The 27,302-nt window shown below is 34.8% G+C and overlaps 4 protein-coding genes across 8 annotated transcripts; 3 read left to right on the forward strand and 1 right to left on the reverse strand.

Annotated features, from left to right (window-relative positions):
- The first annotated feature begins 1,231 nt into the window (after positions 1-1,231).
- On the forward strand, positions 1,232-5,891 carry LOC133874184 (IQ domain-containing protein IQM3-like). Of its 2 annotated transcripts, XM_062312034.1 has the most exons (9): positions 1,232-1,772; positions 1,845-1,959; positions 2,711-2,776; positions 3,684-3,772; positions 4,010-4,097; positions 4,207-4,353; positions 4,451-4,543; positions 4,859-4,960; positions 5,274-5,891. In XM_062312034.1, the coding sequence occupies exons 1-9, from the start codon at positions 1,369-1,371 to the stop codon at positions 5,730-5,732; spliced, it is 1,563 nt and encodes a 520-aa protein (XP_062168018.1). In that variant the 5' UTR covers positions 1,232-1,368; the 3' UTR covers positions 5,733-5,891. The 2 variants fall into 2 exon arrangements, with proteins under 2 accessions (XP_062168018.1, XP_062168019.1); XM_062312035.1 differs by lacking the exon at positions 2,711-2,776.
- Positions 5,892-9,180: 3,289 nt separating this feature from the next.
- LOC133874185 (IQ domain-containing protein IQM3-like) lies at positions 9,181-14,284 on the forward strand. Its single transcript, XM_062312036.1, has 9 exons — positions 9,181-9,690; positions 9,767-9,881; positions 10,756-10,821; positions 11,571-11,659; positions 12,548-12,635; positions 12,740-12,886; positions 12,985-13,077; positions 13,358-13,459; positions 13,759-14,284. Exons 1-9 carry the CDS (start codon positions 9,473-9,475, stop codon positions 14,215-14,217), a joined length of 1,377 nt encoding a protein of 458 aa, XP_062168020.1. The 5' UTR covers positions 9,181-9,472; the 3' UTR covers positions 14,218-14,284.
- Positions 14,285-16,968: 2,684 nt separating this feature from the next.
- Positions 16,969-25,039, forward strand: LOC133873853 (IQ domain-containing protein IQM3-like). Of its 4 annotated transcripts, XR_009901170.1 has the most exons (12): positions 16,969-17,517; positions 18,167-18,278; positions 20,067-20,254; positions 20,368-20,482; positions 21,407-21,472; positions 21,631-21,719; positions 23,010-23,097; positions 23,244-23,390; positions 23,735-23,827; positions 23,943-24,044; positions 24,203-24,334; positions 24,624-25,039. XR_009901170.1 is itself a non-coding variant. In XM_062311635.1 (11 exons), the coding sequence occupies exons 3-11, from the start codon at positions 20,160-20,162 to the stop codon at positions 24,660-24,662; spliced, it is 834 nt and encodes a 277-aa protein (XP_062167619.1). In that variant the 5' UTR covers positions 16,969-17,517; positions 18,167-18,278; positions 20,067-20,159; the 3' UTR covers positions 24,663-25,039. The 4 variants fall into 4 exon arrangements, 3 of the variants coding, with proteins under 3 accessions (XP_062167619.1, XP_062167621.1, XP_062167620.1); XM_062311635.1 differs by lacking the exon at positions 24,203-24,334; XM_062311637.1 differs by lacking the exon at positions 24,203-24,334 and having other exon boundaries at positions 23,010-23,079.
- Positions 17,218-18,323, reverse strand: LOC133872630 (uncharacterized). Its single transcript, XM_062310207.1, has 2 exons — positions 18,236-18,323; positions 17,218-17,894 (listed from the first exon to the last, which is right to left on the reverse strand). The coding sequence occupies exons 1-2, from the start codon at positions 18,321-18,323 to the stop codon at positions 17,218-17,220; spliced, it is 765 nt and encodes a 254-aa protein (XP_062166191.1).
- Positions 25,040-27,302: the final 2,263 nt, after the last annotated feature.

The raw sequence follows: 27,302 nt of genomic DNA on the forward strand, positions 1-27,302 counted from the left end.
TCTTTGAAATCAAAATAAACGGGAATAAATTGCTCTTTATGTATCAAAATAAACGGGTTGAAATGATTTGTAATTGGTGGATCCTTGGCCCAAGGCCCAACCATCGGAGAGCCCATTGGGATATAGGAGCGTCTTGCTCCCACCACAGAAATCCTTCCCTCCCCCACCTCAGCAACAAGAATAGGTAAATCACTTAATTAATTAAAATTTATGTTAAATTGAAATCATAAGATTTTTATAGCTTATTGTCCTATATGCCATGTATCATGAATTAAAACATTAAATTATGTCCATCATTAGGGATTGTAGAAATAAATATTAAATAGAAAATTATATTATGCGAAAGAAAAAGAAAAAGAGAATGAAAGCAGAGAGAGATGTATAAGCTACATCTTGTCTATTCACTATATTAAACATTATTACATAAATCTCAAATTATAGAGAGATAATGATTAGTGAGCAATAAACCTAGACTTAATAAGGTAAATATTAATAAACTTAATTTAGAGAATATAAATATTCTAATATAATGAGAATAAACCCTACAAGTAAAGCAAACCTAAATAGAAAATATTATTATAAGAAAATACTCTAACATAATATGAAAAATATATTCTATCAAGAATGAGACTATGCCATGAATCATACCATTAATTATGAAATTAATTATCTCTTTTAGAGGCTTCGATCCAATTTTCACTAACCTCGTTAGGTCCAATGTCAATGGTTTACACATCTAAACCCAAGAATTTGGTCTAATTTTCGTACTATTTTGAAGGAGGAAGTCTTATGTTGTGTTTGGATACGAAATTTTGAAAACAAAATATGATTTTGATTTTACTTTTTTAAAAAAATAAATCATATTTTATTTAACTTTTTCTAAACAAATCATATTATATTCTAACTTTTTTTAAAAAATCAAACCTCAAAATTTACAAACAGAATAAAAATCCAATTCTAATTTAAAAAATTTAACAACCAAATGCACCATTAACATTTAAATTCTTACTTTTACATTTCGTCTCCAAATCAAATTAGATAAGCTTTTAGATACTACTCAATTTACACGCTATATATATATATATATATATATATATATATATATATATATATATCTCGCTGACATTACCATTATTTTAAAAATATAGTCTTCAAATATATTAAAATGCAGAAATTATAATTCTATTTCGTTTTTCCCCACTTGTGTAATCGTGTTCTTGACGCGTTAAGCCCCCAAACACTTCCTCTAGATTAACGCGAAAATTCGACGTGAGTTCCCCGGCGGCAAAACCCATATTTAGCACTCCAACTCCAAAACGCACACAGCCACACACTCTCATTTGGTCCTCCATTTGACTGAGTCCTGAAATGCTGGCTGAGACGACTCCGACCGTCTCAACCTTGGAGCTCCAGTCTGCGCCTCCATTCCCTTTCGATGAAATGGTCATGTCGTCCTTCTCGGACCTCGCTTCCCACGACGGACTCCTGAGCCCCGACACACCCGAACCCCAGCCCCCGCCTCGGCCTCCTGTAAACGGTGCTCAAGAATGCGACAGCTACGGACCAATTATCAGCGTGCCCGTAGAAGGAAACAGCAGGGAGACGGACGTGGAATTAAAGGTTCCAACGGGTCCCACCGGGAACTTGTGTGAGACCGACGCGCCTGGGGGTGCATTTCCGGAGATAGCGGCGGTGAATGTGCAGAAGGTGTACCGGAGTTATCGAACCCGGCGGAGGTTAGCGGACTCCGCGATTGACGCCGAAGAGCTCTGGTGCGTGCTGGGTGCACTACATCTCCGTGCTACTTGTTTCTATCTATTTATTTATCGAAATTAATTGTGTAGGTGGCAAGCTATACGCTATGCGAGACTGACCCGCAGCACGATCCCTTTCTTCAATTTCTTGGAGCCCGAAAGTTTGGCTTCCAAGTGGACTCGTGTCAGCTTCAATGCCTCGACGGTAGATCCTCCGTTGTTTATTATTATTTTTTTTTTTTGTTTTTATTATTTTTATTTTTATTTAAATTCTTTTTTTTTTTTTGGATCCTTGTCGTGTATTTGATCCTAGTTTGGGAAAACAAGATTATGGGCCTTATTCTAGTGAACAAAAGAATTAGGAAAAAATTCACTTGTCATTTTTGGTTTTTATCATTTTTACAATAATATTCATAAACTTTAAAAAATGCCAATTTAATGTATTAATTTTTTTAATTTTCTTCAAATTCACCATTTTGCTCAAATTTTTTATTAAAATTCTAAAATACCTATAATTTTTTTATATAAAAAAAAAAGAGAATAATTGCAAAGATTTAAGCGGTGGTTAGGATTTAATGGAATTTATAAAAAATACTCATACTTGAATCCTTGAAATTATTTTATATTTTGTTTATTTTATTTTATTTTTAAAAAATGAGTATTTCAAAAAAATCGACAGGTTTCAATGAAAAATCCTATCGAAGTAGTGAAATTGAAAGATAAATACACTAAATTGACAAATTTTAAATTATAAGAAAATGATTACAAAAATGATGAAAGATAAAATATAATAAGTGACGTTTTCTAAAAAAAAAATATATATATTTTGGCGTTGACCTTTTTTTTTTTAATTTTTAGAAAAATCGAGATAGATGCAAGTTGTAAACAGCTCCAAGATTTTGGGCATGATTAAACTGAGTTAAAGTTGAACAAATTTGTACTTTTATTTTGGGCAGGTGGGCAAGGGTTTGACCGAAGACGCCACAGCACAACAACTCGCTGTTGAGCATTGGATTGAAGCTGTAATTGCCTCTTGTTACTTTTTTGTTTTGTTTTTGTTTTTTTTGTTTTTTTGTTTTGTTTTTTTTTTCCCTCTATGACTGCATTTAACGTAAAAGAACAATTATACAAGGAGGGAAAAAGGCCCTAATTCAAGGCCCTATACAACCACCCCCATACAGTCAAAGCAATGTCTTAAAAAAAAAAAATACTAAATATTATATTTTTTTATCTTATAATTGTTTAACAACGATGATGAGGCACTCTAAATTAACAATTAGAATCCTTTTTTTTTATTATTTAACAAAAATTAATTCAAGAGTTAGTTAGAAGTCTTATTAGATGAATGTTGGATAGAATTATAATATCTAGCATTACTCAAAAAACATTAAAAAAAAAAGGTACGATCTAATACTTTCTTAACACGTAGGGCTAAAAAAGAGCGGCATAAAATGATTGTTTTTTAGGCATCTAAAATATGGGCTTCATGGAAAAGCACCTATTGTGGCAACAATAAAGCTTGGCAGCCTTATAGTAAGAAGAGAAATGTTATATACACTTTCATTCCCACACTAGCTTCTAAGTTAACATTCTCTGACGTGGTAGTGAAAATCATCATTGAATCTAAAATCAAATAATGATTCATGAAATAATTAATTGTAATTTTCACTGTTACATCAAGAAGTATGCATTTGAGAGTGTGTGTAGCATTTCTCTAGTATAAAAAAGGTTGCATTGATTGACTAGACCGAAGCGCTGCTAAAGAAGAGTTCCCCTAGGTCATAGGCCAAAAGGGGGCATCGACTATGGAGAGACAGAGGAAGCCTTGTCACTTATAAATTACAAATGACAAATTTGATATGATAAATTGATTTTTTTTCGTTAGGTTTTTCCTGTATTTATTTGTGTTAATATTATTAATTCTGTTAGATTGATCCACGGCATCGATATGGACATAACTTGCATATGTACTACGAAGAGTGGTGCAAAGCGGATACTGGTCAACTATTTTTCTTCTGGTAAGCAAATATGTTGCTCCAGAAAAAATTGATGGTATTGGCATGCACTCTAATAGTTTGGAATTTCTAAATGACTTATTATTCGAACTTAGCATAATAATTCTTCTGTGGGAAATGCTGTGTCAAAATGTATGAATGGGTAATTAGTTTTTGCTGCTTGTTGACTGATTGATACAGTTTTCATATTGCAAAAAGGCAATTGATTGTGCAAAGTTTTGTTCTTACCAATTTCTACAGGTTGGATGTAGGAGATGGCAAAGACCTTGATCTCAAACAATGCTCAAGATCAAAGCTGCAACAGCAATGCATCAAGTATCTTGGACCTGTATGTATTGAGTGCAGTGCCATTTGTTGCATAATCGATGAAATAGTTAAGGATCCATGAGCTTTCACCAGCCTGACATTCAATTCTATTCTACTTTTTCTGGAATTAGCAAGAGAGGGAGCATTATGAATACGAAATTGTCCGAGGGGAAATAATTCACAAACAAACCAGAGATCCCCTAGATACAATCGGATGGTCAGAAGGGACCATGGGGATATTTGTTTGGAGTACCTCCAAGAAAGTCTATATTGGTCAGGTAAGAGATCAAAAAAGCCTAAGTTTAATTGCTTTCTGACAAGTTCCTCATATTTCCAGTCTTTTGATATGACTAATATATTGTCAACTCCTTGCAGAAAAAGAAAGGAGTGTTCCATCATTCTAGCTTCTTGGCTGGGGGAGCCACATTGGCTGCTGGAAGGCTAGTGGTAGAGCATGGAATTCTTAAGGTACAGATCATAGGGATATTTATAAAAGTTGGAGGCATTGGCATGGGGACTGGATTTTCACAGCAAAAACTCTGAACAAATTTAAACTAGTGTTTTGTATCTTTTGAGCCACCGCAAATGATGTTCAGAAATTCTTGACCAAGTACTCTTATTTGTTGTTTATTCCTGAAGGGTTAAGTACTTTCCTATACAACACACACACACAGAGGCACACACGCACGCACAGAGGAGCAACGTCTTGGCAATTCCAAATCAAGTTATGGTATAATGTACATATATTGCATCTGCTGATCAGTTTTTGGTCTAATTTTTCAGTCCATCTCTCGGCATAGTGGACATTATAAGCCAACAGATAACAGGCTTGACAACTTTTTATCCTTTCTCAAGGAAAATGGGGTCAACATTGATGAAGTTGAGGTAATTGTTCTGTCTGACCACATTGTGTCTAAATTCTGTCCTCATAAAATGCTTGATGACTACTTGGTAAAGGGAATCTGGATTGTGAAAAAGAAAAAAAATAATTCGGGCTATTCCCTAATCCCTAGAATGGTGATTGGTTAAATCTCGCTGGCCAGGAGTTGTTTTTTATCAAACACTCAGGTTACATGGGCTGTGAAATGGATTTGTATCCTTTCTGCTGGCATGCTTGTCTTTGGTTGGGGTAGTTGGAAGTTAAAAATGTCATCTCCTGCAATTGCCTCACAATATGTTTTGCCATCTTTGTTTTTAGATAAAGCTGAATGAAGATTCTGATGGCTCTGATGACAACGAACTGAATGGAGGTGGCGCTTCAGTTGAAGTTTCGACAAATTCAGAAGCTAACGAAGTTGAAATTCCAGATAAAAAGAGAAAAACCCCATCCCCAGAATCAACTGAAATCCCTCAAACTGAAAGCAAAAACAAATGCCAAAGGACTTTATCAGGTGGCCTTCGGAGCCCGAGAGCTGAGGTGCCAAAGAGTGCAATATTGGAACGAATCAATTCCAAGAAGGCAGTAAAATCTTACCAATTAGGGCGTCAGCTCTCACTCAAGTGGTCAACTGGAGCTGGACCAAGAATTGGTTGTGTTGCTGACTACCCTGAAGAGGTGAGGGTAATGGCATTGGCTGGTATTGCATCACCAACCGCATCACCTACAACTCATCCTGCACCGGATATCGGTAATGGTGATGGGACCAATGGCGACTGAATTCATATATCACCAAGTTTATGCTTCCTCCTAATGGAATTTGCTTTACTGAATGTACATATCTCATATGTTCTTTAATCTTTATGTCACCTCAAACCCCTTTTGGATTGGTCATTGGTCAGAGCATTATCTGGTCTACATCTAATATTGTTTCCATAATTGGCTTTTTGTCGTTTCTCTGTTTTGCCTTTAATGCCACAATAATAGGTAAATTTAATTATTTAATGAGTACTTTAACGCTTTTTATCACGTGTTGGTTCAAACTCCATTTTAATTGGTGTGGCCCAATATGTAAAATATTTAATTGAAATGTGAGGTAAAAATGAAGGAGACAAGGTTCAAATTTAGAACTTATGCTTCGATTAAAAAAAAAAAAAAAAAAAAAAAAAAAAAAACCACTACTTATCCCAAAAACTTAAGCTGATAAGAAGAAGTAAATTTAACAATTTAATCAATACTTCAACCCTATACTCAACTACTGTCATATTTGGATATGCAAGAATAATAACAGAGAACTGTGAGAGATGGGTCTCTTACCCGAATAAGACTCTCCTGCCCAAGGGAAAAAACTTCACCTTTTCTAGGAGCCATATATCCGGGGGTTTCCCTCTGGTGCTTCTCCATCACGTGAATCATCTAGCTTGGTCTATTTTGTTTCACATCTTTGACTTCTTAGATGGTGTATTCGGACATGTATAGCAAATAAAGCATAAAAATGATTATGATGATTTTGTTTAGTATTCTCTAAAATCAAGGTGAAGAATTTGTGGCCGATAATATATATTTTTTTTCTTTTTCATTTGAAAAAAATATGAAATATGACCAGAAGAGTATTTTGAAAAAAAATTAGAGAAAGTGAAAAGACAAGATTTGAAGTGGTTTAGTTTTAGGGTTTTTGATTTGTTGTTCGTAATGTTCGGTCTGCATTTAGTTCATTGTGCCCAATCCATATCTTGGTTCTATAGGCAGGCTCGGCTCTACCTTTAGGTGACTTAGGCGGTCACCTAAGGCCCCCAAGGAAAGAAGGCCCCAATAATAAGATTTATATTAGTATAAATAAAAAAAAAAAAAAAAACAAGGCAGTAAAAAAAATTAAAAATGGCCCCTTTTTTTTTTAGCAATGAGGATTGGGAGAGGAAAAAGAAAAAGGCCCAATTACAATACACAAACGATTTTGTAAAAAAAAAAAAAGTGCTTTATTTCTCCACGGAAAAACCAACAGTTAAGGCTCATAAACACGATTTTGCAAAAAGAGAAAGAAAAAATGATTTATCTCTCTGCAGACTCTATAACTCCCACATAGAAAAACCAACTATTACATGTTTGGGAACATAACGATTTTGTGAAAAAAAAAAGAAATCATTGCCCATTTGGCGACTCTATAACTCACACATAGAAAAAATCAACCGTTAGAATCCAAGAACACAAATATATATATATTTTTTAAAAAAAGACAAACACACAAATCAACAGACTCTCTCTAGAAAATTACCAAAATAACTCTCTAAAATGCATTGCAATTTTCCCCGACAGTTAGAAAGTAGGAGACGTATGACCACCGCTATGAGCTCGCCCGCTTAACCACAGCTAGCTCTGGCGTCAGCCTCTTCGCCTCCCCTTTCGAAAATCTCTTGCACCGTAAGCTTTCATTTTTGTAAGAAAAAAAAGAAGACGAATAAAAAGAAAGATAAGATTATAAGAAGAAGAGAGTAGCAGGTGGACGTTAAAAATATGAAAAACGTTAAAAGTAAAATAATAATAAAAATTAATAGAATCTAAAAAATAATTTCTAACAAATTTATTACTATCAATATGATAAAGTTGTATCTAAAAATTGAAAACAAATTAAATTTTAGGGTTAAGTACATTTTAGCCTCCCAAGCTACCACACTTTCTCCGGATGGCCCCCCAAACTACCAATGCTTAGTTTCTGGCCACCCAAACTACCACTTTCTGATTTTTTAGCTTCATTCGTCTATTTATGTCGTCAATTCTAACAGAAATTAGGTCATGTGCACGGCACGTAACCCTTTTAGCCCAAAAAACTCGAAAATACCCCTCATACACTTTGAAATTCTCACGGTTAAGGGATGGGTATTTTCAGGTTTTTAGGTTTCTATTAGAATTGACGGCATAAATGGACGGATGATGCCAAAAAAAATAAAAAAATGGTAGTTTGGAGGGCCATTCGAAGAAAGGGTGGTAGTTTGGGGGGCTAAAATGTATTTAACCCTAAATTTTATATATAAATATCATATAAAAATTTAAAAAACTTATTAAATACAAAAAGGCATCATCTAAAATTGTTGCCTTAGACCTCATAATATATCGAGCCGGTGCTGCTACCAAGGGTTTAAGGGTGATATTCAAGGGCTCAAGGTGATGTACAACACTTGTAGTAGGGCTGACCATCTCAACCATACATTTGAGTAACCAACCACTCCCTTGAAGTGGGAAAGGTGGTTTGGTTTTTATTAACTAATTTTGATTTTTTTTTTATTATTAGTTTATTGCTGACGTGGCTCAATCAAGACAGCTTGTTTTGGACGAACGTTCTGGATTCAAAGAATTGCAGAGGACTTCAATTCCTTCTTGGAGCTATATATCCAAGGGTTTCACATCTTGACTTCGTACACTGTGTATAGATATCAAACATCTTGAGCAAATAATGCATAAAAATGATGATGATGATGATTTTCTTTAATATTCTTTGAAATCAAAATAAACGGGATTAAATTGCTCTTTATGTATCATAATAAACGGGTTGAAATGATTTGTAATTGGTGGATCCTTGGCCCAAGGCCCAACCATCGGAGAGCCCATTGGGATATATATAGGAGCGTCTTGCTCCCGCCACACAAATCCTTCCCTCCCCCACCTCAGCAACAAGAATAGGTAATTAAATCACTTAATTAATTAAAATTTATGTTAAATTGAAATCATGAGATTTTTATAGCTTCTTGTCCTATATGCCATGTATCAAATTATGTCTATGATTAGGGATGAGACCATGCCATAAATCATATCATTAATTATGAAATTAATTATCTCTTATGATCTCTTTTAGGGGCTTTGATCCAATTTTCACTAAGCTCATTAGGTCCAATGTCAATGGTGTCCATGTCTAAGCCAAAGAATTTGCGCTAATTTTCGTATATATATATATATCGGTGACATTACTCTTAAATGCAAAATATTGTCTTTAAATATATTAAAATGCAGAAATGTTAATTCTATTTCGTTTTTAATTTTTTTTTTCTTTATTTTTTAATGCTAACGTTCCGATAATCCTATTTGTGCAATCGTTTTCCCACCACTTGTATAATTGTGTTCCTGCCGCGTTAAGCCCCCAAACACTTCCAGATTACCGCGTAAATTCGATGCAAGTTCCCCGGAAAACCGATATTTAGCATTCCAGCTCCATCGAACTCCAAAACGCACACACTCTCATTTGGTCCTCCATTTGACTCAGTCCGAAATGGTGGCCGAGACTGTTTACAGTCTGAAGAAGCCTGTAGAAGACACCGCAAGTCGCGCACAACAGCAGCTACAATTGTTCCAGAAATCAAGTATGCAGCAGCCATTCAAATCAGCAGCTAGCCACCCAGTTTCTCATTTCAAGCTTACACTTTCTGGTCCTTGTCTCACAACAACCAACTGCTGAGCAGCCACGCTAGTTCCTGACAGCATGCAGTAGAACCTTGGAGCTCCAGCCTACGCCTCCACTCCCTTTCGACGAAATGGTCACGTCGTCCTTCTCGGACCTCGCTTCCAACGACGGACTCCTGAGCCCCGACACACCCGAAATTCCAGTGCGTCCCACCGGGAACTCGTGTGAGACCGACGCGCATGGGGGCACGTGTCCGGAGATGGCGGCGGTGAAGGTGCAGAAGGTGTACCGGAGTTATCGAACCCGGCGGAGGTTGGCGGACTCGGCGATTCACGCGGAAGAGCTCTGGTGCGTGCTGGGTGCACTACATCTCCGTGTTACTTGTTTCTATCTATCTATTTATTTATCGAAATTAATTGTGTAGGTGGCAAGCTATTCACTATGCGAGACTGACCCGCAGCACGATCTCTTTCTTCAATTTCTTGGAGCCCGAAAGTCTGGCTTCCAAGTGGACTCGTGTCAGCTTCAATGCCTCAACGGTAGATCTTGTTTGTTTTTCTTATTTTCGTTTATTATTATTTTTTTTCAAAAAAATTATTGCTGTTTTGTTTTGTTTTTTTTTTTTTTTTTATTATTATTTTTTAAAATTCTTCATTTTGGATTCTTGTCATGTGCTTGATCCTAGTTTGGAAAAACGAGATTTTGGGCTTGATTCAAGTGAAAAAAATTATGAAAAATTTTACTTACCATTTACGTTGTTTTATCACTTTCACAATTATACTCATAAATTTTTAAAAATGTCAATTTAATGTATTAGTCTTTTAATTTGTTTTAAATTCACATCTTCGTTTGAATTTTCTATTAAATCATAACGGATTGATGTTGAAATTTCTAAAATACTCACATATTTTTAGGAAAAAAAAAAAAGAGAAAAATTGTAAAGATTTAGGCGTTGATTAGGATTTAACAGAATTTGTATAAAATGCCTATCCCTAAATCTTTGAAATTTTTTTATAAAAATATTATATAAAAAAGATAGACAATCAAACCAAATTGCTGCTCTAAGAACAGAAGACGGTGTTGATTGTTTTTATATTTTGCTTTAAAAGAATTAGGTATTTTAAGAAATTTGATAGGACTTAACGAAAAAATTCAATAAATGGATGAAATTGAAAGATAATACACTAAATTGACAAATTTTAAAGTTTAAGAATATGATTTTAAAAATAATAAAAAATCAGAGATGGTAATTGAAGTTTTTTTTTTTTAAAATAAATAAATTAAATTGATATATTTTGAAGTTCACTTATTTAAAAAAAAATCTAGATTGAGGCAAGTGGTTAATCAAACTCGATTTTGGGCATGATTAAACTGAATTAAAGTTGTACAAATTTGTACTTTTATTTTGGGCAGGTGGGCAAGGGTTTGACCGAAGACGCCACAGCACAACAACTCGCTGTTGATCACTGGATTGAAGCTGTAATTGCCTCTTGTTACTATTTATTTATTTATTTTTATTTTTTTTATGATTGCATTTATCGTAAAAGAACAATTATACAAGGAGGGAAAAAGGCCCTAACAAAGTAACAATTAAAGCCTTTTTATTTTATTTTTTGTTTAACAAGAATTAATTCAAAGGATAGTTAGAAGTATCGTCGGATGAATATTGGATATAATTATAATATATAACATTACTCAAAAAACATTAAAAAAAAAAATTTGATACAATCTAATGTTTTCTTAACACGTGGAGCTAAAAAAGAGTGGAATAAAATGATTGTTTTTTAAGCATCTTAAATATGGGGATTTATGGAAAAACTCATATTGTGACAACAATAAAACTTGAAAGCCTTACAGTAAGAAAATAAATACTACACATACACACTCATTCCTACACTTTTGAGTTCACATTCTCTGATGTGGTAGTGAAAATCACTATTTAATTTAAAATCAAAATAATGATTCATCCAAGAACTAATGATAATTTTTACAATCACGTCATAAAGTATGCATTTGAGAGTGTGTAGCATTTCTTTAGTATAAAAAACCGAAGTGCCCTAAAGAAGAGTTTCCCTAAGCGATAGGCCAAGAGGGGGCATCAACTATGGAGAGACAGAGGAAGCCTTGTCACTTACAAATTACAAATGACAAATTTGATATGATAAATTGATTTTTTTTCGTTGGGTTTTACCTGTATTTATTTGTGTTCATATTATTAATTCTGTTAGATTGATCCACGGCATCGATACGGACATAACTTGCATATGTACTATGAAGAGTGGAGCAAAGCGGATACTGGTCAGCTATTTTTCTTATGGTAAGCAAATATGTTGCTCTAGAAAAAAGTTGATGGTATTGGCATGCACTCTGATAGTGTTAAATTTTTAAAGTTTTTTTTTTTTTTTTTTTTTTTCACAATTATTAATTTTCTTATTTTGAGTGATGTAGTGAAGAATTAATGTAATTTTCAATGTGGAGGGACTCACTTGCACATGATGGATGACACATGTCATTCTCTCATTCTTAGGCTTTCCACCCTACCATCTTTTACCTTGGTCATCTAACCATCACTACCCTTATTCAACCCACTTCATCTTTTAATATAACCTTATACCTTCCCAAGGAACATTATTATCATTTCTTGTACAAATTTGTTGTTCTTCCTTGGTCACATGAAAAATCATGCTTATCTTCTTTTTTTTGTTGTTGTAAATTTGCTTATCTTTTTAGTTAAGTGTGGGAATACTCTAGAACCCTTCCCTAACCCTTATGTATACCCTAGGCATGCTTCCAAGTTTCTCTTTCCATCATATCTCACAAAAACCTTCTTGTATCTTGTGCAAGTGTTGTCCAACCCAAGTTTTTTCTATTGTTGTATTATTTCATAAATAAGAAGTACATTTTCCCATATAGTTTTGATCTTTCTTCTACTTTTGGTTGTGATTCCTTGGGCTAGTGTAACTTTGTTGCACTACTTGAGAATCGGTTGTTCATAATATTTGAACACCGTATTTCTCTACAGATAGTTTGGAATTTCAATGACTTATTATTCGAACTTAGCATTATAATTCTTCTGTGGGAAATGCTGTGTCAAAATGTATAAATGGGTAATTAGTTTTTGCTGCTTGTTAACTGATTGATACAGTTTTCATATTGCAAAAAGGCAATTCATTACGCAAAGTTTTGTTATTACCACTTTCTACAGGTTAGATGTAGGAGATGGCAAAGACCTTGATCTCAAACAATGCTCAAGATCAAAGCTGCAACAGCAATGCATCAAGTATCTTGGACCTGTATGTATTGATTGCAATGCCATTTGTTGCATAATCGATGAAATAGTTAAGGATCCATGAGTTTTCACCAGTCTGACATTCTATTCTACTTTTCCTGGAATTAGCAAGAGAGGGAGCATTATGAATACGAAATTGTCCGAGGGGAAATAATTCACAAACAAACCAGAGATTCCCTTGATACAACCGGATGGTCAGAACGGACCATGTGGATATTTGTTTGGAGTACCTCAAAGAAAGTCTATGTTGGTCAGGTAAGAAATAAAAAAAAGCCTAAGATTAATTGCTTTCTGATAAGTTCCTCATATTTCCAGTCTTTTGATATGACTAATATATTGTCAACTCCTTGCAGAAAAAGAAAGGAGTGTTCCATCATTCTAGCTTCTTGGCTGGGGGAGCCACATTGGCTGCTGGAAGGCTAGTGGTAGAGCATGGAATTCTTAAGGTACAGATCATAGGGATATTTATAAAAGTTGGAGGCATTGGCATGGGGACTGGATTTTCACAGATCTTTTGAGCCACCGCAAATGATGTTCAGAAATTCTTGACCAAGTACTCTTATTTGTTGTTTATTCCTGAAGGGTTAAGTACTTTCCTATACAACACACACACACAGAGGCACACACGCACGCACAGAGGAGCAACGTCTTGGCAATTCCAAATCAAGTTATGGTATAATGTACATATATTGCATCTGCTGATCAGTTTTTGGTCTAATTTTTCAGTCCATCTCTCCGCATAGTGGACATTATAAGTCAACAGATGACAGGCTTGACAGCTTTTTATCCTTTCTCAAGGAAAATGGGGTGAACATTGATGAAGTTGAGGTAATTGTTCTGTCTGACCACATTGTGTCTAAATTCGGTCCTCATAAAATGCTTGATGGCTACTTGCTAAAGGGAATCTGGATTGTGAAAAAGAAAAAAACAATTCGGGGTATTCCCTAATCCCTAGAAAGGTGATTGGTTAAATCTCGCTGGCCAGGAGTTGTTTTTTTTCAAACACTCAGGTTACATGGGCTGTCAATTGGATTTGTATCCTTTCTGCTGACATGCTTTTAGTTGGAAGTTAAAAATGTCATCTCCTGCAATTGCCTCACAATATGTTTTGCCATCTTTGTTTCCAGATAAAGCTGAATGAAGATTCTGATGGCTCTGATGACAACGAACTGAATGGAGGTGGCGCTTCAGTAGAAGTTTCGACAAATTCAGAAGCTAACGAAGTTGAAATTCCAGATAAAAAGAGAAAAACCCCATCCTCAGAATCAACTGAAATCCCTCAAACTAAAAGCAAAAACAAATGCCAAAGGACTTTATCAGGTGGCCTTCGGAGCCCGACAGCTGAGGTGCCGAAGAGTGCAATATTGGAACGAATCAATTCCAAGAAGGCAGTAAAATCTTACCAATTAGGGCGTCAGCTCTCACTCAAGTGGTCAACTGGAGCTGGACCAAGAATTGGTTGTGTTGCTGACTACCCTGCAGAGGTGAGAGTAATGGCATTGGCTGGTATTGCATCACCAACCGCATCACCTACAACTCATCCTGCACCGGATATCGGTAATGGTGATGGGGCCAATGGCGACTGAATTCATATATCAGTATATCACCAAGTTTATGCTTCCTCCTAATGGTAATGGAATTTGCTTTACTAAATGTACATATCTGATATGTTCTTTATGTCACCTCAAACCCCTTTTGGATTGGTCATTGGTCAGAGCATTATCTGGTCTACATCTAATATTGTTTCCATAATCGGCCCATTCTCTTTTTTGCCCTGCCCCGTGGTGAATAGGTAAATTTAATCATCTAATCAATACTTTAACACTCTTTCTCACGTATTGGTTCAAACTTCGTTTTAATTGGTGTGGCCCAATACGTGGAATATTTAATTGAAATGAGAGGTAAAAATGTCAAATGAAGGAGACAAGGTTCAAACTCAGAACCTATTCTTTGATACTATGTTAAACCATCACTTATCCCAAAAACTTAAGCTGATAGGAAGAGGTAAATTTAACTATTTAATCAAGACTTAAACCCTATACTCAACTACTACCATATTTGGAGATGTAAGAATAATAACAGAGAACTGTGAGATGGGTCTCCTACCCGAATAAGACTATCCTGCCCAAGAGATTTCTCTGCCGAATGGGTTCTTTCTTGAATAGGAGAGCATCCTCTCGCATACTCTTATCAAAAAAGAAAAAAGAAAAAAGAAAAGAAGAGAAAAGAAAAAGGCATGGATAATAACAGGATCCCCAATTTGAGTGAATACTTTGCTGCCCATGTAAAAAACTTTCCCTTTTCTAGGAGCCATGTATCCAAGGGTTTCCCTCTGGCGCTTCTCATCACGTGAATCATCTAGCTTGGTCTATTTTGTTTCACATCTTTGACTTCTTAGATGGTGTATTCTGACATGTCTAGCAAATAAAGCATAAAAATGATTATGATGATTTTCTTTAGTATTCTCTAAAATCAAGGTAAAGAATTTGTGGCCGATAATTTTTTTCTTTTTTCATTTGAAAAAATATGAAATATGACCAGACGAGTATTTTGAAAAAAAAATAGAGAAAGTGAAAAGACAAGATATGAAGTGGTTTCGTTTTAGGGTTTTTGATCTGCTGTCCCTAATCTTGGTTCTAGATGTTTTATTTGTATCCATTGTGGTAATTAGAAAAGTATGGAAATTTCTTGAAATTGAAAATTATTCCATAAAGAACTAGGGGTAGCTAATCCAACCCAAAAAACTAACCAATCCATTATCTTGTTTAGTCAACCTTAACATGATCATGCATTATATTTGAGGATTGGTTAAGATTGAAAGTAGATGATCACGTTAATTTGATTCAATTAGTCTAACTTAAAAGGGATTTTTAATAATTAAAAATATTTTCTGAATAATGGATTAAACTAATTTGAAAAATGTATTTAAACTCATGAATAATCCTTCCTTACTCTGATCCTTGTTTCTCTCTCTCTCTCTCTGAGTGAGAAGCACGAGTTCCACGACGAAAGGGTAATGAATTGATCACTTCCACAAGGACTTGAACACAAAGACGACTTTGAAGGAGGAAGTCTATATGCTTTTTCAAAAGTCTCGTTTTACTCCCTTTTCTTGGAAGTTGCAGTCATCTCCAGTCAAATTGGATAAGCTTTTAAATATAAACGTGCCAATCCAAAAAAGTACTCTCACACTCAAAACATGAATTCTCCATATTAGATAAATAGATTATAAAAGTCTTCTAGGGTATTATTATGTCTTATAAATTTCTTACAAAGTGAGTGGTAAGAATTTTTCTAATTGAGATTCTAAAAGTGTGATATATTTTTTAAGCATGTGAGGAATATATTTATTTATTAATATTATTATAAAAATATATTATTTTACATGTTAACTGTTAAAGGACACATGACATTTTTAAAGACTCAATTTATAAAAAATTTGTCCTTATGTCCTAAATTAGTTCATTTTTAGGCAAATTTGGGCTTTTATAAATGATTTTAAAGAATTCTAATTATAACTTAATTAGTTTTTTAGGATAATAACCCAAATGTGATTGACATTTTCCCTGCTATTACCATTTATTATAATTATTATTATTTTTTTTAATTTTTATCTTATAAGTTTTACATCTATTACGTTTCTATTTTTTTTTTTCTTTAGCTATCTATTAATGATCCAAACAATGGTTTTTTTTAGTGCTAATAGCATTCACAAATGATTCAGATGTTCTTCATTTTTGTTTTTTCTTTCAAAATTTGAATAACAACCCCACTATTATGAAGAATAACTTTTTAAAAATGCTTTACATCTTATTCTTTATTCTTTATTTCGCTGAATATTTTATTACTGTGACGACCCCCTTTTTTTTTTTTTTTTTTTTTAAACAGCAGAGCGCCTCTGCTTTGGAAAGGCCATTTGGCCTTTCCATTAATTGAGACGTGCACCTCCCATCAATATATATATATATATATATATATATATTTTTTTTTTCCTTTTACTTTTACTTTTCTTTTATATTTTATTTTATTTAGACTTTAAAAATGTTCTCTTGCATTTTTAATAGCACTAAATTTCTTTAATCAATTAATTACTCAAATTTTATACTTTAATTATTAAATAATGTCCCGGACATTACAATAACAATCCCATTTTTTGAAGCTTTTGGAGAGAAGTGAGAGTTAGAAGAGATTTTTTTTTTTTTTTTTTTTTTTTTTTTTTTTTTTTTAAAAAAAAATATATAGATAAATAAAATAAAAGACCAAGGATCACTGCAATATTTTCTATTTTTTTTTGGATGAATTAATGCTTTTATAGCCCAAACTCAAGAATACAACTCTCCAGTAACCACCGGATCCAACAACCTAGTTAGGGACAAACCCCCCAAACAAGGCTCAACACAATTTCTATTAGAAAAACCAGCAACTGAACATACTAAACAAACAAAACCTTACAAACATAAAGACACAAAGCCTCCAAGAGAACAATCCGAGACTGCAACTTTGCAGAAAGCAGCCTCCCAAATCCAAACCATCAACACAAACAGACCAGAACCCCATCCCAACATCCAAACACAACCCCCGACCTCTCAGCAATTTTGAGGAAACTTGTAAAGAATCATCGATTTAACTTCCCATCTAATTTTAGAAAGAAGAGCTTCTTCCGTCTTGGGATTTCTACCATGAACAAGACAATTTCTTTGCATCCACAAATTATAAACCGTAGCAGTAAAGCAGAGTTTACGGGCTGTAGAGTGTAAATTCTTCCCTTTCATACCAGCCGAGCTCCATTTCACAATCAAATCCCAATCATCTGGAGGATCCAGCACCTTACAGTCAGCCATGATGGATCTCCATATCTTCCTACTAAAGTTACACTGAAAGAAAAGGTGAGTTAAACTTTCCTGTTTAAACCTACAGAAAAGGCAGAGAATATCACCCGTGTAACCCCATCTACACATCTTCTCTCTAGTAGTAATAGCATCTTGGAAAGCAAGCCAAAGGAAAAAAGCATGCTTAGGAATAGTCGCAGAGAACCAGACTACCCCATACCATTCCACTTCAGGCTTTTTTTCTCTTAACTCTTCCCAGGTTTCAGCACTAGAGAAAACCCCACTTCTAGTGCCCCAAACCGGCTGATCCACCTCACCAATACTGACCTCAAGCAGCCGGCTTTGAATCTCCACAAGGACCTCAGATCGTGCATTCGGCCAAAACCAAGAACCACCTCTAATGATTGAAGATAGTTTAGGGCCAACAAAATGTCCTGCATCATGCAAAAGCCTATAACCAAATTTGTCATACAAACAACCAAAGCATAACACACATTTCACATAGCACTACACGTCACTTCACTTTCACGTACACAGTGCCCATCCAAAGCATAACACACATTTCACATTATCATCTTCGATCTTACAACAACACTAGTCTCTCTCACTTCATTACAACTTTTTATTTATCCACAATCCCCAAATACAACAGAATAATAACACAACTAAAATTAACAAAACTCTATAAATTTTCTGGATGAACCAGATGTGGGAAGTTTGCTGAGGCGGGGAACTCCTCTAACCACTGTGCAAAAGGGGAATTTCAAGGTTTTACCCGGTGCTGAAGATGTGGAGGGGGGAAAACGATATGCCATCGGGTAGGTTGAGCTTCCCCACCACGCGTCATACATTGCCACTACCATCACCATATCTCTCTCTCTCTCTCTCTCTGGGTGGTGCACGACAACTATGGCTTGCCAACACTAAAGTTGGCAATGTCTTGCGCGCTAGGGGTGACAAATAATGCTTATGTATTAGGTTCAAGTCGTGTTAAGATATGAATATAAAATTATATAGGTTAAATATAACACATATCATTTAATTAAACGGATCATACCATAAACTTTAATTCGTTATTTTCGTGTTGGGTTCACAAATCATGTAAAAAATTATAAGCATTAAATGTCGCGTATCAGATTCGAGTCGTGCCTAAGCATGAGTATAAGGCTATATAAATCAACACCAATCTAATTCATTTAATTAAACCGATCAGACCCCTCAATTATAACCCGTTAAATTTATATTGAGTTCACGTTAAATTCGCGAGTTTCGTAAACAATTGCCGGACTTAGTGCGCACTACCCCCTCTCTCCGTTCAACTCTCTCACCCTCTTTCCCTCTTTGTCACCGTCTTTCTGTCCCGGCCTGTTCATTTTTCTGTCCCTCGAGCTCTTACTCATTCCCTCATATTCCCTCTCTCGACGAGGAAGAAAAAGACTTACAATGAAAACACGGACGGTTGGTGGCATGTACTTGTTTTGGAAGGCATCGTACTTGACCTACTGATCACACGTGGCTATTTTTTATTGGGTCTGTTCGATCCGTCACTTCCACATTTATTTTTCAAAGCAAAAGGTGACTAGATTTCTTGCAAAGCTTTTGCAAGAGTTTTTTATACGAGTAATGCTTGAAAATACAATTTTTATTTCATCATTATTTTACGTGTAATTACAATATTACTTATTTGATATTAAATCAACATTTAATTTGCACTAGAATATAATTTTCTTCAAATTTGAGTCTGATAAAACTAACATGACGAGTTAATAAACTGAATTAAAAAAAAAAAAAAAAAACTTTGTCATTCCAAGTATACGATAGTTAATATAATATACTCATGACATGCATACTTTTGGTTAACTGAAAAAAATAATGGATTGACGTAGAAAAATGAAGAGTTTAACTTCCATACTCAGTAAGATTGTTTTCCTAGACTAGAAAAGCCAAATCATATATATATATAAAACGGTTTTATATAGTAATCCTTGATCGTTGGAAGGGTCGGAATTGGTTTGGTAACACGTACCGGTACATCCGCATATGAGCCTATGAGGCAATATGTTTGACTCATGACTACGTATTTCTTCAATTTTCTATTCGATTTTCTTAATATTTCGAGTGCTAAATAAATCTTTGTAAGAATCGATAAAAAAAAAAAAAAAATGACTTACAATGAAAACACGGACAGTAACTGAAAATTATTTTTTGAAACATGTATAAGTCGTTGTTTCCAAATTTTAGTTTTAGTTTTTGTTTTGTTTTTGTTTTTGTTTTTTGTTTTGTTTTGTTTTTTTGTTTTTGTTTTTGTTTTTTTGTGTGTGTTTTCATTTTGTTGTTTTGGAAACAAAACATCATGTTTTCAAAACAGATACCAAATAAGCTAATTAATAATTTTGAGGCGTGGTTCTTTAAAATCTAAGAAAAAAGGGGTTTGAAAAACGGAATGTACGTGGATGCACTGACATTCTTCTTGTGTCTCATCATCAACCCACTTTGTGCTCTTTCCGCATTAAGCGGCCGGCAAAACTTCCACAAATACGTCGAAAGTGGAGTGAAAATTACGGAAGTAATAAAAAAAAATTAAATTTGCCTATAAATATTGACAGGTAGATTTCCCGCTAGCTAAAGCTCTTGTCCGAAACTCCAAAAAAACCACCAAGTAACTCCCTCATCACAGCTCTATCTAGCTCAACGACAAAATGGACCATATTCAGGCCGCTGTGAAGTTGCAGAAAATGTACAGGAGTTTTCGCCAGCGGCGCATGTTAGCGGACACCATTATAATGGAGCTCTGGTACTGTATTTCTTGAAATATATCTCTCTTTATACATGCAGTTTCTCTTTCTTTTTGTTTATTTGTTTCTGTGAATGGTTAACTGAAAGAAAAAAAAACTGGTGATTTTGAAGGGGGCACGCGATAGACTTTGCTCGACTGAATATCAGTACGACTTTCTTCTTCCAGTGCGTGAATGAGAAATGTTCGAATACTCGGTGGACTCGTATTGGCTTTAATGCTTCTCTGGTTTGACAACTACTCTTGTAACTTTTATTTGTTTATTTATGAATTATTTTCCTTTTGCCTTTTTGATTAGTGCCAGTAAAGTCAACGCATGCGGTTCCCTAAAGAGAATACGAGCATCTTCAATCCATTCTCTGCTTTAAATTTTTTTCCAAAATTTGATGAAAGTTGTCGGAACATCCCATCCATCAAACTCTTTAAATTTTCTTTAAAATGGTGAATGGATATATGACAAAAATTGTCTTTATATTTAACCTCCAAATCATTTCTCTATTCATTTTTTTAATTATTTTTTTTCAATTTTCTGTCAAATCCTTGCAAGGAAAATCAATCCCCTTCAATTTTTTTATGTTTAAATAGTTAAAGTAGTTGCTCCAAAACCAATAAAAAAATAATATTTAGCTAAAATAGAAAAATGGTTAGAGAGTTTGATGTAAAAAACTTTTTAAAAGTGATAGTTAAACACAAAAAGAGTGGATTCATTCACTAAAATTTAGTGAAATTTTAAAGAGTCCATTGTGGATGCTCTAAGAGGGGTTGGTAGGGGTTTGATTCGGCCAGTGAGACCACTCTGACGCTCAAGTCGGAATACAGAGAAAATTTGAACAGTCATGTTAAGGCAAAATAAGGAGTTGTTGGCGTTACATCTTGACAAGGGTGCGCTCAAATCCTTGTTGGTTGTTTGGGCTGTGGGCTCTTCAGTGAGTGGCCACAAGAAGACCGTTGGTGTTGCCCGGTGCAATTGGGTCCTGCACCCTGTCTTTGGGATTGTAATTGGACAAATCACACTAGTAAAATTATTAATATAGAGTAATGCAATATATATAAAGATTAATTTTGAATTTTAGACTAGTAGTTAGATAATTAAATTTATTTTTTCGAAAATTGATAGTTTTTGTCAGTCTCATAGCAGCTCTTTTTGGGCAGGTGGGCAGAGGCTTGTCTGAGAATGAGGAAGCACAAATGTTGGCTTTTGACCATTGGATTGAAGCTGTACTAGTTTCTTCTCTAAGCACTCTTTGCCTTCTTCATCTCGATAATTCGAATTTATGCTGATTTTAGATCCAGACCATCAATAATTTTTGTTGTATCCTATTTTCTGATACCATATGTCTTCAAATATACTCATCTCTGTGTTTTGAACTGCCTAGATTGATCCACGACATCGTTATGGGCATCACTTACGCCTGTACTACAACCAGTGGTGCAGTTCTAATGCTGGTCAACCTTTTTTTTATTGGTAAGCAAATTCTGCTGAAAGGAAAGATCGAGATCCCTATTATAATCTTGTGTTCAAAGTGCAGGGGATTGTAGTGCTCGGGCAGGGGGCCCATTGGGGCTTCTCAGTTCTCACAACCCCTGCTCGATTGCCGATCCTGAAAGGAATTGTTAGCACTAAACATGCAAGAAAAAGTTCTGAGTTTATAATATTGGGAGTAGTTTGAGAAAATGTTCAAGCTTTATATCTAATCCTTCTATTTCTCTCTTTCTATTTCTTTGAGATGAAATTAGAACTCTCTGTTTCTCAAACAGATGTTTATGAGACAATTCTTGTCTTATTCCTTAATCCTTTGTCTTAAATGGTTGAACTGTAAGTATGTCTATCTAATTAATGGGGATTGAACAGTGGTTCATCACTTTTAATAGTTGCACCCAATTGGTTGGCATAATTAGTGATGTTTCATTAGTTTTAGGTCAAAGTGGCAATAGATCAAATAACAAGAGATTCCCATGCTTGATAATATATATAACACTTAATGGGATAATAGATCAAATCAATCAACTATGTTGGGTAAAGCATTTTTAGGACAAGGGTTTTTGAGAGGGATTCTTCTATTTAAGTAGAGAAGCTTTACCCTAGCGGGAGCCAACCGTCTGCGTTGGGCTCCCCTATTTAGACAGGAGAGCTCTTCTACTTCTACTATTCTCCTCTATATTATTCTTTGTGCTCTCTCTTATTTGGCTAGAGAATAATAATAAGTGATCTAAATCTACGTTTTTAATAGTTGCACCCATCCTATTTATGAAAGTCATAAATTAACTTTCTTAGAACTGTTTAGTAAACAAAAGAGATCATGAATGGGGATTGTTTGGGCGGTCCGAGACCTGCTCAGGTAAGTGGGCTCTATCGAAGGAGTAATGCTACTCCTATCGAAGCCCTCTTTCAATTGACTGTCCAAATTACATGTAGCTATTTCGAGCAATTAGCAATTACAGGAATCCTATCTAAATAGGGGAGCCCAATGCAGAGTGTGCTACATATCACTCTTGTGTCCTCTCAAAATTGATATAGCTCTTAAAATCACCATTGAATTTATGATAGATTACTATTGAATTTTGATTCAATGGTGATTTTAAGACCCACATTAATTTTGGGGAGACAAAAAGATGACACAAGGGTGATACGTAGCATTACTCCGATTGAGTCTATTTGGTGTAATTAATTTTGCTACTAGTTGTTTAATTTACAGCCATAACACTACATATAACAGTGAGGATTGAGTCTGTTTTTGCTATTTTTCCTGTGCAGGTTGGATCTAGGTGCTGGCAAGGAGATAGATCTCGCAGAATGCCCAAGATCAATCCTTCAAGAACGTCGCGTTAAGTATCTTGGACCTGTATGTGCTTTCATAAATCAGATTTAATACTTTAATTAATTAATATATATATATATTGAGTATTGATCGATCGAGTTTCTATATATCCATTTTGTTCATATATTAAAAATGAAATTGCAATTAAATTGCTTATTTTGTGAAATTAGCTAGAGAGGAACCAATATGAATATATCGTTTCTGAAGGGAAATTTATTCACAAACGAAGTGGACATGACCTTCATACAATTCAAGGATCACAAGCAGCCAAGTGGATATTCGTGTTCAGCACCTCCAGGAGACTCTACGTCGGTAAGGTAATTAAGAGATTGAACAATTAACCAAATTAAAGAATTCTTCTTTTCTCCAAGTTTATCATATTTCTATGTTCATCCTAGGTAGTTTTTTTTTAATTACATATATATATAGTTCAATTTGAACAATCCTTTTCTCTAAATTGGATTGGATGTGAGAAAATCTATTAAATTAATATATGTTCTTAAAACATGTAATTCTTAGGTAAACATTAAATAGAGAAATTAATAAAACTTTGTCCATCCAGTTTTAACACATGCATATATAGTACTGTTTTTAACACGCGTGTCAAGGGTGCATGGATGTCTTTTAACAACTAAGACGTACACATTATTGTTCTTCGCAGAAAGAGAAAGGGAGGTTCCATCATTCTAGCTTCTTGGCCGGAGGAGCTACCCTAGCTGCCGGAAGCTTAGTGGCAGAACATGGAATTCTCAAGGTACGGTTCATAGAGATCCGTACATGGGAAAATAGTTGCCTTGTTGGGATCGAACAGTTACCAGATCGATATTGCTGCTTTTCTGTGGTTTCTGATAATTGCTTTGTCGTTTCAGTCCATCTCTCGATGTAGTGGACACTACCGGCCAAGAGACGACAGCCTGAAGCGCTTTTTATCCTTCCTCGCTGAATACGGAGTGAACCTTAATGGAGTTCAGGTAACTCTTCTCACTCATCACGAGTGAAGGAAAAATTACTTATAAAATTCAATTCCTATTAATATTTAGTTAATACGAGACTTAACACTTATGTCTATTTTTATAAATCATTCACTTTATGTGCGTGAATTACTTCTCATTTTTTCAATGTGGAGCAGATGTATAGAGCTGCCTTTTATAATGAATGACCCGAGTGGAGTTGAGATGTCCTCTTATTCGTATTGCCTGTCCTTTCTGAAGAAGAAGCTCATGTGAAAATACATTATAGTCTCACCTGGTCGAATAAGCAGGTGTCTTTTCACACTAACATGTCCATTACATATATAAAATACGGGCAGCTCATTATACCCGTTCCGGGTTTAGGATTTTGTACTCAGTAACTCGCCTTAAGTTGTTTCTCCTCAACTGCACTGGCTAGTTGTGTCCTTGATTTCCTGCTCACATAGACAGTCACATGAAATTTATTCATTTTTTATGTCTGTTCACGTGCATATAACTTGTTTGTGGTCTGGTTCTTGGTAGTTTAAATTCCATAACCTGTAATTGCTTGACGGTATGGTTTCCATCGCTTGTTTTCAGATAGAACCAACACAAAGTTGCGCCTGTAAGATTGCCTGATCGAGCAATGGCTTGCATCGTTTGAGAAGTATGGTCGATCAAGACGATAAAGGTTCAGATCGATGTACGTGAGAGTACTTTTGTGTGATGGTACTTTTGACTAATGACATTGAGTAGTTAATAAAATCATTTTTGGATCCAAATTAAACCACTTATAGTCTCTATTACGTTTATCTCTTGCCTTTCCTATTTTGTTCCACGTCCTACTTTGGCTGTGTATTGGGTATGGCTGCAAACCTACTAAGCAAGAATTAGGGATACGATAGAATGAGTACTCGGGTTCTATTGAGTTTTATCTAGCTGTTCGGATTGTTTGGACACCTATCTAAACAAGTGTAATTCATGTTTCCTCTTATATAAAATTACCGATTGCACGAGATTTTAATTTAGAATTAATTTTTTTTGCAATTGAAATGTCCTAATTGCAGTCCACGTAGAGGGAATTGCAGGCTGCTCATATGCCCCAAACAATATAAAATGTGGAGTACAGTCCGTACATAAATTGATATTCATCCACATAATTATTAAAGAAAATTCATGTTATGGGAAACCACTTGCAATTTGTTTGGGGGAATAGAAAAAGTTGGCGTTTGCCAACGGTCACATACAGGGCAGGCCAGTGGACACGTCTACAAGTCAAAGTAGTGAAAGTACAATCTAAATTCGTTTACAAAAAAATATATTATACCTTCGTCTTATTTCAATTTCTTTCGCACAATATGTGAGTACCCACAACTTTTGATTTCATAAATACTTATTCTCGATCTCTACTTCTGTGCTTATCTGATGTTTGAAGATATAAAAAAAGAAAAAAAGGTGAAGTACGTATTTTTTTTCTTCTTTTTTTTTCAAAGCAGATCCGCCTTCAATTCATTATAAAATTAGTAATTTAACCATAACGTTCTACATGAAAAATACCATTAAAACAGTAAGGAAATTCCTTAAAAAAAAACCTATTTTTCACTAAGAATGAGTGCTTCATTCGCTAGACTGTAGGCATCCCTATTGGTAATTCTTCAGATATGAGAAATCTTCCACTGACAGATCTAGACCATTTAATACTCCACGAGCCTCCTCAATAATATGACTATATTTACTCAAATTATAACATTCTTTTTGCAGGGCTTGTACCATATGGAGAGTATCTCCTTCCAGCTCCACCCATTGATATATACTCCAATTCCCTATAGAATAAAGCGGCTCGCCAAACTGCAGTGGCTTTTGCAATAATTGGGTCAGTAATATAATCTTTCGAAGCTGATAAGGTAGCCATGACCCCACCCTCATATCAAATAGACTTTTTAGTTTTAAAAACTATCACATATGACACTTGTATATATATATATATATATATATATATATATATATATATATATATATATATATATATATATATATATATATATATATATATATATATATATATATATATATATATATATATATATATATCCAATAAATGTAGATATTTTCGTATAATATTTTAATGGTGTGTCACATCAAACTAATCAGCAACTGCCACATATCGCATATATCTTATTAATATTATTTAAAAAATTTAAAATTTATAATAATAAAAAAAAAATCGGGCCAGGGGTGGTCGAACCACTCCCTAAGCCAAAAGAGGTATCTCAAATGGCCAGGAGGTAGCTTCGGTTACCCCTATTTGACCATTTTGGGATAGTCAAATCACCCCTATGTTGACCTGTGTTCTACCACCCACCCACAGGCCAATCATAGAGCCACTCCAAATGGCCAGAAAATAGCTTTGGTTACTCCTAATTTAGCCATTTTGGGATGATCAAACCATCATCTATGGCTAATTAGCATGCGGCCAACCACCCACTCACATGCCAGCCATAGGGGGTGGTTCGGCCATCACCTAGTTGGCCAAATATATTTCCCCCTTCCAACTCCCTCGATTGGGCTAAGCTAATTAATGAGATCCGGGCTCAGCCCATTTGTAGTAAACGCAGCTTAAACACTATCACTATTCCAAAATATTTATTTTTCAATAAAAATATATACTAGTTATTCCCACCCTCCCAACTCCCAATGAGGGGCACTTGATTGATCAGAAGAAACGTCCGCTTTTTCCCCCTTAATGCTATGGGGTCGTTAGCGCTACCAGTGCATTTGTTCCTCGATCAGCTTGTCTGCTGGCCTTAATAATGCCCTCCGTCATGATGAGTGAGCCTCTTTTCCAGCTCCCGGTCTTTCTAAACAATAATGGGTTCTAATAAATTCAGCCTTGTCATACCTTGTTGGGATTAGAATTCATAAAAGTGCGTGTATATATAGATGTATATTTGTATCATAATTTTCTTTTAGGAACTGCATATAGGTCAAAGATGCCATGACTTTTCTTAGTTTTTAATTTTTTTTTTATTAAGTTATATATATATATATATATATTTAAAAATTAGACTTAACACCTGTCAAAAATGGACGCATCTATCTACGTACAATCAAATTGCACGAGCATGGAAAATACGTATGAAAAATGCTATATGTATTTACTATTAGTTTAAATATCTCTTACAATTTTCTGACACGTGTCAATATGTGATTGGAAGTGTTAATATTTTTTTTAATGGCTGATATAACTCCAACACTCGTCAACAAATTATACACCAATTG

Source organism: Alnus glutinosa, chromosome 7 (assembly GCF_958979055.1).
Source record: "Alnus glutinosa chromosome 7, dhAlnGlut1.1, whole genome shotgun sequence".
Classification (NCBI taxonomy): domain Eukaryota; kingdom Viridiplantae; phylum Streptophyta; class Magnoliopsida; order Fagales; family Betulaceae; genus Alnus; species Alnus glutinosa.

What these genes read in the sequence shown, in the direction of transcription:
- LOC133874184 (XM_062312034.1), top strand. Translation starts at nt 1,369, where the DNA reads ATGCTGGCTGAGACGACTCCGACCGTCTCAACCTTGGAGCTCCAGTCT. An exon ending in ATTGACGCCGAAGAGCTCTG is followed by an intron (nt 1,773 to 1,844) that starts GTGCGTGCTGGG and finishes TTAATTGTGTAG; the next exon opens with GTGGCAAGCTATACGCTATG. An exon ending in TCAGCTTCAATGCCTCGACG is followed by an intron (nt 1,960 to 2,710) that starts GTAGATCCTCCG and finishes TATTTTGGGCAG; the next exon opens with GTGGGCAAGGGTTTGACCGA.
- LOC133874185 (XM_062312036.1), top strand. Translation starts at nt 9,473, where the DNA reads ATGGTCACGTCGTCCTTCTCGGACCTCGCTTCCAACGACGGACTCCTG. An exon ending in TTGATCACTGGATTGAAGCT is followed by an intron (nt 10,822 to 11,570) that starts GTAATTGCCTCT and finishes TAATTCTGTTAG; the next exon opens with ATTGATCCACGGCATCGATA. An exon ending in GCATCAAGTATCTTGGACCT is followed by an intron (nt 12,636 to 12,739) that starts GTATGTATTGAT and finishes TCCTGGAATTAG; the next exon opens with CAAGAGAGGGAGCATTATGA.
- LOC133872630 (XM_062310207.1), bottom strand. Translation starts at nt 18,323, where the DNA reads ATGGTAGTGGCAATGTATGACGCGTGGTGGGGAAGCTCAACCTACCCG. An exon ending in CTCCACATCTTCAGCACCGG is followed by an intron (nt 17,895 to 18,235) that starts GTAAAACCTTGA and finishes TGCATGATGCAG; the next exon opens with GACATTTTGTTGGCCCTAAA.
- LOC133873853 (XM_062311635.1), top strand. Translation starts at nt 20,160, where the DNA reads ATGGACCATATTCAGGCCGCTGTGAAGTTGCAGAAAATGTACAGGAGT. An exon ending in TTGACCATTGGATTGAAGCT is followed by an intron (nt 21,473 to 21,630) that starts GTACTAGTTTCT and finishes TGAACTGCCTAG; the next exon opens with ATTGATCCACGACATCGTTA. An exon ending in CAGAACATGGAATTCTCAAG is followed by an intron (nt 23,828 to 23,942) that starts GTACGGTTCATA and finishes TTGTCGTTTCAG; the next exon opens with TCCATCTCTCGATGTAGTGG.